Below are 14141 nucleotides of genomic sequence, written 5' to 3' on the forward strand. Positions count from 1 at the left end.
ACAGCATACACACTGCAGGAAAGGCTATGCTCAGTTAAGTTCCATTGTTTTCTAACTTGCTTTGATGCGTTTTATGGCTTTAAACCTGTGCAGAATAGTAAGCTGGAAAAGACATTGTTCTAATTGGTACCTAAGTTCAGTGTTACTTTTAACGCAGGCACAACACTTACTTGACCTTCACAACTGTTGGCTGTTGTTAATTTTTTGGATGTCCGTTACCTGTATGTTCGGGGGGGGGGGTGAGTGTTGGGGAGAGGTGAACAGAGGCATAGCCCTGCCATGTGTTTCCATACCTTTCCAAGATAAGTCTCTCTCTAGGTCAGTGTGACCTTTAAAGAATATGACTAAAGCTGCGTAGGAAGCTGCTTTATACTGACTCAGACAATTAGTCCATCTATCTCAGCATTGTCAACGCAGATCGGCAGTAGCTCTCCAGGGTTTTAGGCAGGAGTCTCTCCCAACCCTCTCTGCAGATGCCAGGAACTGAACCTGGGAATTTTTGTATAGCAAGGCTGTGTCCTACTGATAAGCCTTTCACCAAAGGGGAAGGTTTTCACCATTACAAGGTGTTCAGACATGCACCTGCTAATTCCTGTAACATGCACCTGTGCTGGAAACGATGGTGCTGAAAACGCATGGAAGCTCTTGTTACTGAAAATGTAGTGTTTAAAAATTCAACCATTCGTAAAATAAAACACTTCCTAAGAAGGCCTTTAAAAAGGAAAGGCAAATTTCTTTTCAGTGCTTTATGCTCTAAAACGACCTCCCCCTGTTTTTGAAACACATTTCCTCGGCATGCCTTACACAATTTCTGTAAGCACCCTGAGTTTGTGCTCTCAATATTAGGCTTCTTCAAGCCAGCAAAAGGCCAGTGGAGTGGAATCCCACAAAAGAAAACGAAACAAGAAGCAGGTGAAAAGAGATTGGTTTTTGTGTGTACGTTTGAAAATAACACCAGCAGCATGGGCACATTCATCAGTCTTGGAACTAATAAACTTCATTTTACGTCTGTCTTTAGTTGCATATAGTCACGCTGCGATCTTTTCCAAAGCATACAGTCTTGTCATGGAAATAAACATAATTTCATTGTGTCCTTGTCCTTGTGGCATGACAGTATGCAGACTACTAGCTAGAGATGCATAGTGGCTAATATCCATGTAGTGGTCGAACTGCACTATTGGAGAACTATATGGATACAGCTATAGCAGACTTGTTTGGGCTACAAGACAAATAGAAAACCTAGGATTTCCTGCTTTTACTCTGTGTTTATAATGGAGGTCTTGCATACTTATAAAATGTTTGCCTGTGTGGCTTGCTTGCTTGTGTGTGTGTGTGTGTGTGTGTGTGTAGGCACTAGAGAAATGCTTCAAGACAAATTTTAGAAAACTAGAGTAAAACATGTAACACTTGAGTTGAAGTAAGCAATTTAAAGCTGAGTTGCTTGTGTTCCTTGAGAGCTTTAAAAAGCGCTTGTTGGTTCAATGATAGTAAAGCTGCTCCCGAGATCTCACTTGCTATAAATTCTCTCTCCTGACTTGGAATTCTCTCCCCTCTCTTTCCATTCTAATCCACCATTTAAATTGCTCTCCCCACATAATTCCTCAACACTTGGTTTTTATAATTCCTTAACTGTCTGCCTGTTTTTATGCTCTGTTTCATTTCATTCTGCTAGCTTCACGGTTAGTAACACAAGAGTTAAGAATTCATTGGTCAATTAAAATATGGCTTGCAAAAAGAGCCTCATGGGAGTCATGGTTTGTTTGTTTTTTTACTCCTTTGCTATTGGTTCGAAATATTGCAATCCTTATCAGTAACAGCTCTCAGGGGTTTGTTCTGCTGTAGCCAATGAATGTGCCCGAGGAGGAAAGTCCATTTCATCAACTTCTGTTCATGCTGTTTCTGCTTGTAAATATTGTTGCATTCTAAGGAATATCAGTTTAATGTAATAATTGGTTTTTTCGTTTGACATTGTTCATATTACAGGCAGCCCAAAAAGCCAAAGCAGAAGCTGAAAAAGCAGCACAGTTAGCCAAGGTAAGGTAACATACATTTATGTTTTGAATTGCTGTACCCTGAACTAATATCTCACAAGCATTTACATATGTGATGATGCTGGCTTGTTTGACTGATCATTTATTTGTTTTATTTGTGAGTGTCTGGAGGTGGTTGGAGAATGGATGGCGGCTAACAGATTAAGGTTGAATCCTGACAAGACAGAAGTACTGTTTTTGGGGGACAGGAAGCGGGCAGGTGTGGAGGACTTCCTGGTCCTGAATGGGGTAACTGTGCCCCTGAAGGACCAGGTGCGCAGCCTGGGAGTCATTCTGGACTCACAGCTGTCCATGGAGGCGCAGGTTGATTCTGTATCCAGGGCAGCTGTCTACCAGCTCCATCTGGTACGCAGGCTGAGACCCTACCTGCCCGCGGACTGTCTCGCCAGAGTGGCGCATGCTCTAGTTATCTCTCGCTTGGATTACTGCAATGCACTCTACGTGGGGCTACCTTTGAAGGTGACCCGGAAACTACAACTAATCCAGAATGCGGCAGCTAGACTGGTGATTGGGAGCGGCCGCCGAGACCACATAACACTGGTCTTGAAATACCTACATCGGCTCCCAGTATGTTTCCGAGCACAATTCAAAGTGTTGGAGCTGACCTTTAAAGCCCTAAATGGCTTCGGTCCAGTATACCTGAAGGAGCGTCTCCACCCCCATCTTTCTGCCCGGACACTGAGGTCCAGTGCTGAGGGCCTTCTGGCGGTTCCCTCGCTACGAGAAGCCAAGTTACAGGGAACCAGGCAGAGGGCCTTCTTGATAGTGGCACCCGCCCTGTGGAACGCCCTCCCACCAGATGTCAAAGAAAAAAACAACTACCAGACCTTTAGAAGACATCTGAAGGCAGCCCTGTTTACAGAGGCTTTTAATGTTTAATAGATTATTGCATTTTAATGTTCTGTTGGAAGCTGCCCAGAGTGGCTGGGGAAACGCAGCCAGATGGGCGGGGTATAAATAATAAATTGTTGTTGTTGTTGTTGTTGTAAACAAAAGTTCTGGGTTTCCATAATCTATCAGGTTTAATTCAGGGCCTTCTGAATGTGTTATCAGTCTATTAAACCGCTTCCAAAAGGATGTTGTAATGCCTATTCTGCAATTTACAATAACTTTGAAAAAGAAAATAGTGGCTTTCTGACAGTAGCAGCTTGCACAGTTGACCATCCCTGCCCATTTCCCATTTCTACACAGTGTCAGAGGAAAGCAGCCTGAAATTAAGCTGCACTGAAATCAGGGGAGATTATACTTAGTTCCTAGGTGCATTTTAATAAAAGTAAATGAGCTCTTGGGAAAAAGCAGGATACGAAACAAGGGCTTCCATTATGCACTTAAATTGGTATAAACAAAAATGGTCTGTAAACTATGTATCAGTAAATGAACTTGCATTAGCAGAGTAGCTGTTAGTTTTTAGGAACATTACAATGTTCTGTAATGTACATGTACAAATGCATGTGCACAAGGATGTCAATAAGGTGGGGGGGGAGAGAGAGAGACAGCAGGAGGAGAGCAAATTTTGCAAAGACCCTCCCTGCACCCGGGGACTGGAGAGTTAGAATACAAGTCCCATAGTTATTGGCAGTGCTTTTTTCTGGGGGAACGCAGGGGTAGGTATGCATGCCCCTAAATATTTTGTGAATCTAAGTTTGGCCTCATTGAGGGGCAGTATTTTAATATGAGTAGGAAAATGAGAGGGCCCCTAAACCATTTTTAAGAAAAAAGCACTGGTTATTGGGCACAAAATGAGTTGCACAGTATCACTTAAATCCACGATGAGACCTGCACGTATAACCTCTGCCTAGAAATAATGAGACAGAGGCATGATTCCCGTGAGTGTATTTTGATCCTTCAGGAAGGCTTGTCAGATGAAGGAGAGGTGGGCTGCAAATCAGTGCAGATTCAATCGAAGGCTTGCTTGCAAGGGCTGTGCCCATCCTGGATGCATTCAGATTTTGACGTTCAGAGGGGGTGTTTACTTCACCAAGCACCCGTAATTTTAATGCAGTTGTGCTCATAGACATGTGATATAAATACAACTTTTGGATTTTTGGACAACGTTCAGGCTTGTATTGTTCCATCACAGCGGAAATACTTTTGACTATTACTTCCTTCATTGTGCAGACTAGTTTGTTTACATCTGTAACTTTTTGTTTACATTTAAATTTGGTCAATTATATTGCTATCTCTTTTCACACAGCCGGATGATTCTCAGTCTAAACGTTCATCAGAAGAGAAGCAAAAAGAGCCTGGAGGGGTAATTTTAATTTTACTTACTAAGAGATATAATTCTTTACAATGCAAATTTATGTAAGGGCATTCATCTTTTTATGTGTGTACATGTAGGCAAAAAGCCAAAGCAAACCTTCTGTAGTGGAACCTAAGCAACCAAGTACTGGAAAAGTACCCTCTGGTCAGATTGACAAGACAACAACACAGCTGACATCCAAAGAAGAACCAAAGGTAAAATATAAGTAGAAACCCCTTTTTCAGAAAGCCTTTGAGTGGCACTCCTAAGGTTAGGTATCTAAAGAGTTTGCCCCAAAGGGTTTGCCCCAAAGGATGGGACAAAATTGAATAAAACATAACTTTAACTGGACCAATGCAAGGCTTAATACCATTTTATCAACATAAATAAGTTGATTAAATGATTTGCATTTTTCTGCTTTTTTCTAGTTATAAATTAATATACAGTCATACCTCGGGTTGCGAACGCTGCAGGTTGCACGTTTTCGGGTTGCGGACCGCACCGAACCCGGAAGTACCGGAATGGGTTACTTCTGGGTTTTGGAGCTCGCACATGTGCAGAAGCACAAAATGACATCATGCGCATGCACAGATGTGGTGCTGCGGGTTGCAAACTTGCCTCCCGCATGGATCACGTTTGCAACCCGAGGTATGACTGTACTGTAATACATAAATACACCTGGATGTTTTTCTTTTTCTTTGCAGTAAAATAATTACAGAACATTAATATAGTTCCCTGTAAGTGTTGAATAAAATGTGATTTCTTATAGATCATTTTTTCCCCTGCAAGGCTGACTTTGTAATGTCTGGCTATATGTGTGCTTTCCCATGTTCAGTTTTCTAGCTGTCATGTCATTAAAACTATTTTTGTGTAGGTTGTAGTTGGGCCGCCTTAAAATATTAATGGCAAAGTTTCACCTGGACCTCTCTAATTTTTCTCCACTTAAGGCTAAACCTGATGATAAGTCATTGCCCCCCAAGGCAGCTGTTGCAGCTGCTGGCACAGCTGGAGCAGTAGCAGCTGGAGGCTTGACTGTTGCAGCTGCAGAGGTAAGTTTAGTGTTTGGCATTAATTGGATGCAAATGTAATCCTATGCTTAGTTCTCAGAAATGCATTCTTATTTGCAGACTAAAGAAGGCAAATTGCCAGCCCCAGCCCCAGCTGCTGCAGAAAGTAAAGCAGCTGAAAAGGTAAGCAACAGTTCATTTGCCGTCTGCTTAGATCAGTGATGGCCAAACTCAGCCCTCCAGCTGCTTTGGGACTACAATTCCCATCATCCCTGACCACTGGTCCTGTTAGCTTGGGATGATGGGAGTTGTAGTCCCAAAACAGCTGGAGGGCCAAGTTTGGCCATCACTGAGTTAGATCATTTCACAGAATCATAGAGTTGGCAGGGACCACGAGTGTTATCTAGCCCAACCCCTTGCAATGCAGGAATATTTTTTGCTGAATTTGGGAGGGAAATCTATAAGTTATCTGAAGTGCTATGTACCTCATGAAAATCTTTTTTTCTAGTCTGACATAGATGCTGCCTTAGATGATTTAATTAATACCCTTGGAGGTCCTGAAGAAAACGAGCCACCTACTCCTGAATATACTGGACCAGCAGTTTCGGTATAAGATCTCCTGTATTTAAAGAGCCTTATTTATTAGGCCTGTGTTTGTGAGCTTATTTGTTTTGGTAGCAGTAGCCTTTTTTGTTTATGAATTTGAACTTCAGATCATTAGTGAAAACTTGATCTGAATTGTGTACATTTTAGGATTGGACAGATTCATGGAGGACATGGCTACAAGTGGCTATTAGCCGCTGCTATTTTTCTAGAAAAAGAGGTGCTGGAGCTCACCATGAACTTCTCCCTTGTTCTCTTAGAATGGTAATGGCACACACCTGAGAGGTGCCGGAACTGAGCTCCGGTGAGCTCTGGCTGGGGGGGGGGGGGGAAGCCCCGCTGCTAGCCATGATGTCTTATGTTCAATCTCCACTGTTGGGAGGCAGGAGATGCCTATGAATGAACAACAGCTCTGAGCTTATCCGTAGCAAGGAACTGCAGTTTGTTCTAAAGTATTGATATTGCTGACTCACATTTTGCAACACAGGGGTTTGTTTGTTTACTCGTTGTTCTAAAGTGAAAGCAGAAGCTCTCTTCCTCTCCTTCTCTCACACATGGAAAAGTGGTGAAGGAGGCACATACAAGCCTGAGGCTCTTGCCGTCTATTCAAAAACATCTAAAACACAGTTTAGAATGGATGGGTGGTTGCCTGGATTGGACCTCTCCCTTTCTTTTCCTGTTGTTGAGATTTATGTTATCTTCATCCTCACCATAAACTGGGCTCAAAGCCTGGACTGTCATTGGATCTCTCCATTTTCCAACTTCTAAATTTAGAAAAATACGTAACCTGTTTGCAAAAACAGCGAGACTTTGTAGAAGTCATTTCAGCAATTTTTGAAAAAGCACCTGAATCAAGGGAACCCAGTTAGGACCAAACAACACCTCTTTGGATTTAACATGCAGTAGTTGTTGTTGTTTTTGTTTTAAAATACATCTAGCAATAGCTGGGCTGGCACCTGATAATTTTCCAGATTGGGTATAGAGGGGAAGTGTAACTTTATTCCCATGGAAGAGGGAATGTGTGAGCTTGAGACTCCTGCAATCTTGTTCATGGTAATCTAAACCAGTCATTCCCATCCTTGTGCTTTCCATATGTTTTGGATTATAATTCCCATCATACTCAACCAGCATGGCCAATTTGTCAGGCATGACTGGGAGTTGTAATCCAAAACTTCTAGAGGGCACCAGCTTGGGGAAAGTTGATCTAAACTATGGTTCACTGCTTGTGAACCTGCATGATTTATATTTTTAACCATGTTTTTGAATGAATTGTTGTTTTTTGCAGCAACTAGTAAGTTTAGGTGGTTAACAAATACTTGAATGTTATTGCTCTCTGTTTTTTGAAGTAAATCATAATCTTATATGAATGAATTGTATATATTTATACGTTAGTCATTGATTTAAAGAGTCAACAATATTTTTTTACATGATGCAGGACCCAATGTCTTCCTTATATATAGAAGAGCTGGGTAAACGGGAGAGCACAATTCCTCCAGAGTACAGAAAACTCCTAGAGGTAAGTAGTAAAACCAAAACACTGCCTTGGATGCTTTCTCTACTGCACATTAGTTGCAGTACTCATTCACAAAACTTTGTTTTTCAGGGTAAAGGAGATGGCAAAGCAGTTCCCCTGCCAGTGGCGGTAGGAGAATCTCAGGTATGGTTTATTTATTTGGCACAAAGTGTGGAAATGGAAATTTTATTACTGGTTTTTTAAGATATGCCTAGTGGTTTATAAACTTTGCATTGTAATCAATGGGATGGATGGTGGTTTTACTCAGAGTAGATCTGTTAACAGACTAAACTTAGCCATGTCAATTAATTTCATTGGGTCAATTCTGAGAAAAACCTAGCTGAATATCACCCTAACCTATTTATGCTTTAGTCCCATTGAAATCAGTTAGTAATGACCTACATGTGACAATGAGACTGGATACCTCCAACATATTGTGTGCTGTGCTGTTGCACTTGAGTAGTCTTGGTATTGTTGATATAAAAATATTTAAATGGTTTAACTACAACTGTGCCGGCATAATTGGCTTCAATAATACAGCTGTCATTCATGTATGGCCAATGCTAAAATCCCTTCATTCGATTTATGTTGAAGTCAGTAGCTAGACTAAAAATAGATGTTGCATGCAAGAGCTATTTACACTAGTTGATTCACCACAACATGTAGTGGTCGCTGAATCAAGTGATCAATATCTAGATCCAGATCATAATCTGCTATTTATCCATTTCTGACAGAATTGCAAACAACTGACAGAAGGAGTAATTCGGAATAGTTTGTAATTCTGCAGGTCACTTAGCAGATTGTGGGTTGCAGACACAAATCATCTGCAAAATCCTCCTATTTCTATAAGCCAGGCTTCCTCAAACTCGGCCCTCCAGATGTTTTTGGCCTACAACTCCCATGATCCCTAGCTAGCAGGACCAGTGCTCAGGGATGATGGGAATTGTAGTCTCAAAACATCTGGAGGGCCGAGTTTCAGGAAGCCTGCTATAAGCAGTCTCCCCATCAAGAGGTAGATTAAAACAAAATAAAAAATTCTTTCCAGTAGCACCTTAGAGACCAACTAAGTTTGTTCTTGGTATGAGCTTTCGTGTGCATGCACACTTCTTCAGAGGTAGATTGTCAGCTCTTGACCCGAGATGGCAACCTGTTTTTCTAAAAACTCCAGTGCATAAATATATTTATGTGGGGAGAGTGATTCTAACTCTGGTGTCTGTTCTTCTGCCCCATTTCCCTTTCTGCTGCTACATCAGGACTGGGAAAATAAGCCACTGTAACTTCCACAGAGTTGCTAGAGTAAAAGGTGGTGTCTTTAGCTCAGGATTTGACAACCCTACAGCACAGCTTTGCATCCATAAATGTGCAAATGCCCGCAAAATGTAAGCTGCTGTTGGGCAACTGGTTAAAAGCGTAACCCAGTTTGTGTTTTCATTTAGCCAACAATGACAGATGATGACCTTGCAGATGCTCTGTCATCTGATTTTACTTGCAGTGCTGTAACATCTGCTGGAGAGAAGAAAGACATGCCACAAGAGGTACTGGTTTTGCTATCTTTTTGAGAGGGCCTCTTCATTAGACTTAAAATCTGAATCCTGTGAAAAACTCAACACATTTAAATTGTTTCATGTTTTAAAAGAAGCCTTCAGAAGAAGGTGAACTCCTACAAGCACAGTCTGCAAGTTTGATCAGCAGTTCAGCTCCTCCTAAAGAGAAGAAAGCCAGAATGGAAGAGGTATAAATTAAGTACTCTGATCCCCTACCCCACTGAAATAACCACACAGAACCTGTTAACCTAAAATAATATTACAAATTTATAGAGAGAGAAAGGGTGAGCATGCAAAGACTCCCTGGGCTCCACATAAATTATATGTGCTCAAACTGTAATATAAGAGTCAGTGCTAAATCTTGTTGTTTAGTTAAAAGGTATTTAAGCTTTTGAAGACTGGGCTGCAACCTGTTGAAGGAAGCTACATTTCTATTAAGAAACCACCTGTCTGCCTGCACCCCCCTTCTTTAGTTCAGTATCTCCCTTTGTCCAATTGCCAAGATGCTTTTAAAATCTGGGGGATGATGACGGTACATTTGTGCATAAGATTCCAGGTGTGCACACTCCTGTGAATTGGAAACAGTTGTGGATTTAAAAGTTTCACCCTTTTACGAATCAATTACTCATTCTGAAATAACTTCAGTTTGGCTGCTATTGTGAAATTATTTGGAACAGTACGGAGTAGAAGCTTTTGAACCTTTGGGTACGCAGCCTGAATGTGTAGTAAAAAGGTTCAAAACTAAAATATACTGCAAACACGAGATATGACCCACATTGTGGCCATAAGTAGCCTTTTAAATGGATGTGACTGTCAGGGATTCAAAATGTTACCTATATTGGCTGTTTGAGTCAGGATGTGATTTACAGTAACTTCCTTTGTTGCTCTAAGAGGTGGTTTTTCCTTTCTGACAAATGAATGCTCCCTTGCTTTTTCTGGGTGCTGGCCTGGCTTCTGTTTTTACTTTCCACTTGAGTAAGGAATCTCTGTGTATAGCCTTTCCATTGCCTACTGATATTAAGGATATTGGATGAGCTTAACACTATATTATTTGTTTTGAAATACTGTTATCCTGCCTTCAAAGGTTAAAACTTCCTCGAGGTGGTTTGCAGAAGCCAAACAAACAAAATACATTTTATGTCTCATATATGCATTTTTAAAAAGCCACATTCACCTGCTGCCTCCAGATACTGGAGAATACTAAGCGTAAAGCAGCTGGAAATAACACCCAGTCGTTTTATTTACCTGAAGTTAGACAGCAGTCCAATAAACCTATAGGTGATTTAGGTAAATGGGAATGTATATCAGTGGGCTTTTTCCGTATAGTGTCATTTTCTTTGTCTGAGTTCACTGCTGTTGGACCACAAATAAGTTTCAAGACCCAGAGATGGATTTAGTAGTGGCAAAATGCAGAAGCCTCAGCTGTTCTGGTTCACTTACAATTTAGCCTCCGCTACAGAAAAGCTGGATTCCTACAGATATGGTGCTTGAAGTGGCTTGACATTAGCTGAAGAATACACAGTTTACCCTCTACACTGCAATGCTTTAGATAGTGTCTAGATTACAGTATGTTGCTGTTTAAGGATTCCAGATTCATCAGTGTACTGCTATAACTGGAGTCCTAATAATCTCAGTATGTATTGCATCTATCATGAGACATAAGCTGTTTTATCACTTTGCGATGCAGGCAGCCCTTAGTGACAGCGCCTTGGACGCTCTTGTGGATACACTTGGCATGCCAGAACCGGAACCGGAAGTAGACCTTAGCTCCATTGTGGAAGTGGAAGAGGTATTATTCACACTGCAAAATCTTACAAAACAAGCCAGAAAAAATGCTGCTTTGTCTGCTGCTAGCAGAAACCTTTGAAAGCGCTTTGAATTCTATGGTAGTAGTAGCTAGTGGCCTGCTTCTCTGCTGTACTACAATGTAGCTTCGTCAATGTGGGAATGACTGAGAAGACTTCTGTTAAGAAGCAGTTTTGCAGTATGACCTTTTTTTAAAAAAATAAAACACTCCCAAGGCTGCAATCTTGCGCACATCTAATTGGGAATGAGCCCAATTGGGCAAGGCAAGACTTGCTCCTGAGTAAATATAATAGGAAGGGGTTGCAAGTGAATCAATTGCTGTATAAATAATTAATACATGATTGATACCACTTAAAGTCTTGAAACTATGTAGGCATGCATAAATTGTGGATGACCCTTGGGGTCCCTTCCATCACTACAATTCTTGGATTCTGTGCCCCATTGACTTCAATGTGTTAAATGCATAAAGAAAATGTTGCTTGTGATAGTAATTCAGCTGAAAATGCTTAATTTCAGATGTGTAGCAAAAGCAACAGGAAATCTGCAAAAAGGGCTATAAAGGAATACTTTAATTCACATAAATTGCCCAATGCATTCTAAGTTTTGCCTAGTTCTTTCTTCAAGCTTTTATAGTTCCTATAAAAGAAATAAGAGTTCTTTCTTAGTTAATCTTGAGAAACAGAGCTGACAAGGCTAGAAATGCATAGGGCCACTTCAGATAATATGTATTTTTTAATAGTACCTTCAGGATCCTCCACCTCTGCCCCGAATACAGTGGTGCCTCGCAAGACGAAATTAATTCGTTCTGCGAGTTGTTTCGTATTGCGAAAAATTCGTCTTGCGAAGCACGGTTTCCCATAGGAATGCATTGAAATTTTCGTCTTGCGAAGCACGACCATAGAAAAATTCGTCTTGTGAGTCACCTAAAAAATTGCAAAACCCTTTCGTCTAGCGAGTTTTTCGTTGTGCGAGGCATTCGTCTTGCGAGGTACCACTGTAAATGTTACAAATACAGTACCTATAACAGTTCTTTTGCATTTGTAATATGTATGCATGCTCTTTTATTTAGTTTAGGAAAAATAAAAAATAGAGATTCAAAAATTATGAGTTGCATGCAGGAGAAATGGGGGTTGGAGGAAGCAGAAATATCCCAAATATGAGGTGTGTGTGTGTGTATGCATAGAACTATGTTTAAAATTTAACACATTTCTACGGCACAATCACCCTGACTTCCAGCTTGCTTGCAAAAGATCCAGCAATGCAATTCAAGTGTTGACATGTTGTGATTCTTTCTATTCAGCCAAAGGCCAAAGAAAGGAAGGAGAAGAAACCTGGTGAACGCGACGATACAATCCCTCCAGAGTACAGATTAAAACCAGCCTTGGTAAAGTTCTCATCTCTACTTTTCATTGCATATGCTATAAAATTCCAGGTTTTACCATATTGAGCCCATGTGAAGAAAAATCGAGAAAAGACAGCTCTTTCAGCACTCTGCACCCCGTGCTGGCTATGATCCAGCTGCAGCAAGCTAGAGCTAGAAAGCCCCGCCCCCCCAATTATTTAAATGTACTGTATCTTCTGTTGTCCACCTGCAGATCAGAGTATTGCAAGCGAATGCTTTTGAAGACAGTTTAGAAACTGCAACTAATGCAGAATCCCATGTGCAGGTGGTTGACTGGGACCAGATAGTATGAATGCATAATATTGATTCTATCCGTTAATTCAGCTATCAGTTAGTTTCTGATATCAATTTACAGTGCTGATTTATACAGCCTTCAGAATCCTAATACCTTGGGCAGAGATTTTCAACCTTTTTGAGTCTACGACTCCCTTGACCAACTACATTCTTTCTGCAGCACCCCTTGTGGGACTCAGGAGCCCAGTTATGTTACCTCTTGACTGCAGAGCTGGAAGCCTCTCACCCTTTTTTCGAACACCGTCCCTTGTGGAGTGTTCCCTCAGCTGCCGCCTCCTCTCCCCTCTCCTTGGGAGTCCTCCGGGCAGCGGTTGCTGCTGCCGCTGGTCTCTGAGCTGCCCCACTGCCCCCAAGAGAGGTGCCTCCTCACACTGCCCCACAAGGGCCTGGGACTTATCTATTTCCAACAGCAAGAGCTAGCAGACAGGTGGACAGGGCTTCTTGTTTACTCCAAGGTTGCCTCAGCTCCTGGCAGCCAGCACTCCCTGACAAGCACCAGAGGCACCATTCACATTTAGAGCTTGTAGCCAGGGCTGTTGCAACAAAAAGCTGTGCAAGCCTTTCGGAGGCAGAGATGTGAGAGGGCATCAGAGGAGGGAAGGAAGGAAAGAAGGACAGAGGCCACAGTTGCCCGTGGGCCCCCATGACCATCATTCAAGGCATCCCAGGGTGCCACAGAACACTGGTTGAAAACCACTGCCTTAGAGAGTGCTTTCCCCCACCCATATGAACCTACCTGGACCCTGCAATTGTGTGTCTCGGGGGGAGGTGAGGATAGAAGTATCTGATTATTTTCACACCAGAAGAGTGGTGATTTCTTAGCTACTCCTTACATGTATTTTCAAAAGGTTGCCAAGGAAATGTGAAACCAGAAATAATCACTTTTGTATGTAGCTTCTTCTCTTCCTTCAGCCTGAATTATTATTTTGGCTCAGCATTCTTAGCTAGTCTTATAAGTGGAATTCCAAAATGGAGTATGTTCAGTGGAGAAACTCTGGGGATATTTTCCCCCATTGCAGAGACTATTTTGATCCCTCTGGAGTACGTCTATATTTTGAGCATTTAAATAAAACAACAACTTCTATGTAGAGTATCTTAAAGCTGGTGCAGTGTAAATGGCAAAGTTAACAATAGTTCTGCCCTTTTATTTTTAGGATAAAGATGGGAAGCCCTTGCTGCCAAAGCCTGAAGAAAAACCAAAGGTTCTTAAGTGTTTCTATTAGTTTTACTTTCCTTCACCTGTATTGTAAATAAATGATGAAGCTGAACTTTTACATAATATTTTTCTGTGAATCCGTAATGTCCAAGATGTTTTAGAAGGAAGCATAGTAAACTTCGAAAGGCAGTTTTTAACACAGATGGTTGACTTAATATTTGGGATCAGTGCAAAATTAATATATGAATTCAGAGGCACATTTTCTGTTGTAATTGGATTAATCTTTTGCTATTTTAACATTGTGGCACAAATGCCTATTGCTCAATTACTGAAGACAATTCAGCCAATTATCTTTGTCTCAGTGTTTAAACACTTGGTTTGCTTTATGGCAGGAGTATCCAATGCAGTGTCCTTAAGATGTTGTTAGACTACAACTCCCATCATCCTTTGCCATTGGCTATGTTGGCTACAGCTGATCGGAATTTGAGTCCCAACAACATCTGAAGGGTGCCAGATTGGCGAC

The 14141-nt window shown here is 41.4% G+C and overlaps 1 protein-coding gene across 9 annotated transcripts in view; it reads left to right on the top strand.

Annotated features, from left to right (window-relative positions):
* The window catches only part of CAST (calpastatin), a 66124-nt gene that overhangs the window by 33781 nt on the left and 18202 nt on the right, over nt 1–14141 (top strand). For 5 of the 9 annotated variants that reach the window (XM_033163674.1, XM_033163681.1, XM_033163677.1 and 2 more), the window contains 14 exons: nt 847–912; nt 1984–2034; nt 4246–4302; nt 4392–4508; nt 5241–5342; nt 5421–5483; nt 5809–5907; nt 7339–7419; nt 7507–7560; nt 8853–8951; nt 9053–9148; nt 10648–10749; nt 12067–12150; nt 13617–13664. In XM_033163674.1, the coding sequence (XP_033019565.1) occupies nt 847–912; nt 1984–2034; nt 4246–4302; nt 4392–4508; nt 5241–5342; nt 5421–5483; nt 5809–5907; nt 7339–7419; nt 7507–7560; nt 8853–8951; nt 9053–9148; nt 10648–10749; nt 12067–12150; nt 13617–13664 (1119 nt within the window). The remainder of the gene's footprint in view (nt 1–846; nt 913–1983; nt 2035–4245; nt 4303–4391; nt 4509–5240; nt 5343–5420; nt 5484–5808; nt 5908–7338; nt 7420–7506; nt 7561–8852; nt 8952–9052; nt 9149–10647; nt 10750–12066; nt 12151–13616; nt 13665–14141) is intronic. The other 4 variants (XM_033163679.1, XM_033163680.1, XM_033163682.1 and 1 more) reach the window with 2 other exon arrangements.

Source organism: Lacerta agilis, chromosome 11, assembly GCF_009819535.1.
Source record: "Lacerta agilis isolate rLacAgi1 chromosome 11, rLacAgi1.pri, whole genome shotgun sequence".
Lineage (NCBI taxonomy): Eukaryota > Metazoa > Chordata > Lepidosauria > Squamata > Lacertidae > Lacerta > Lacerta agilis.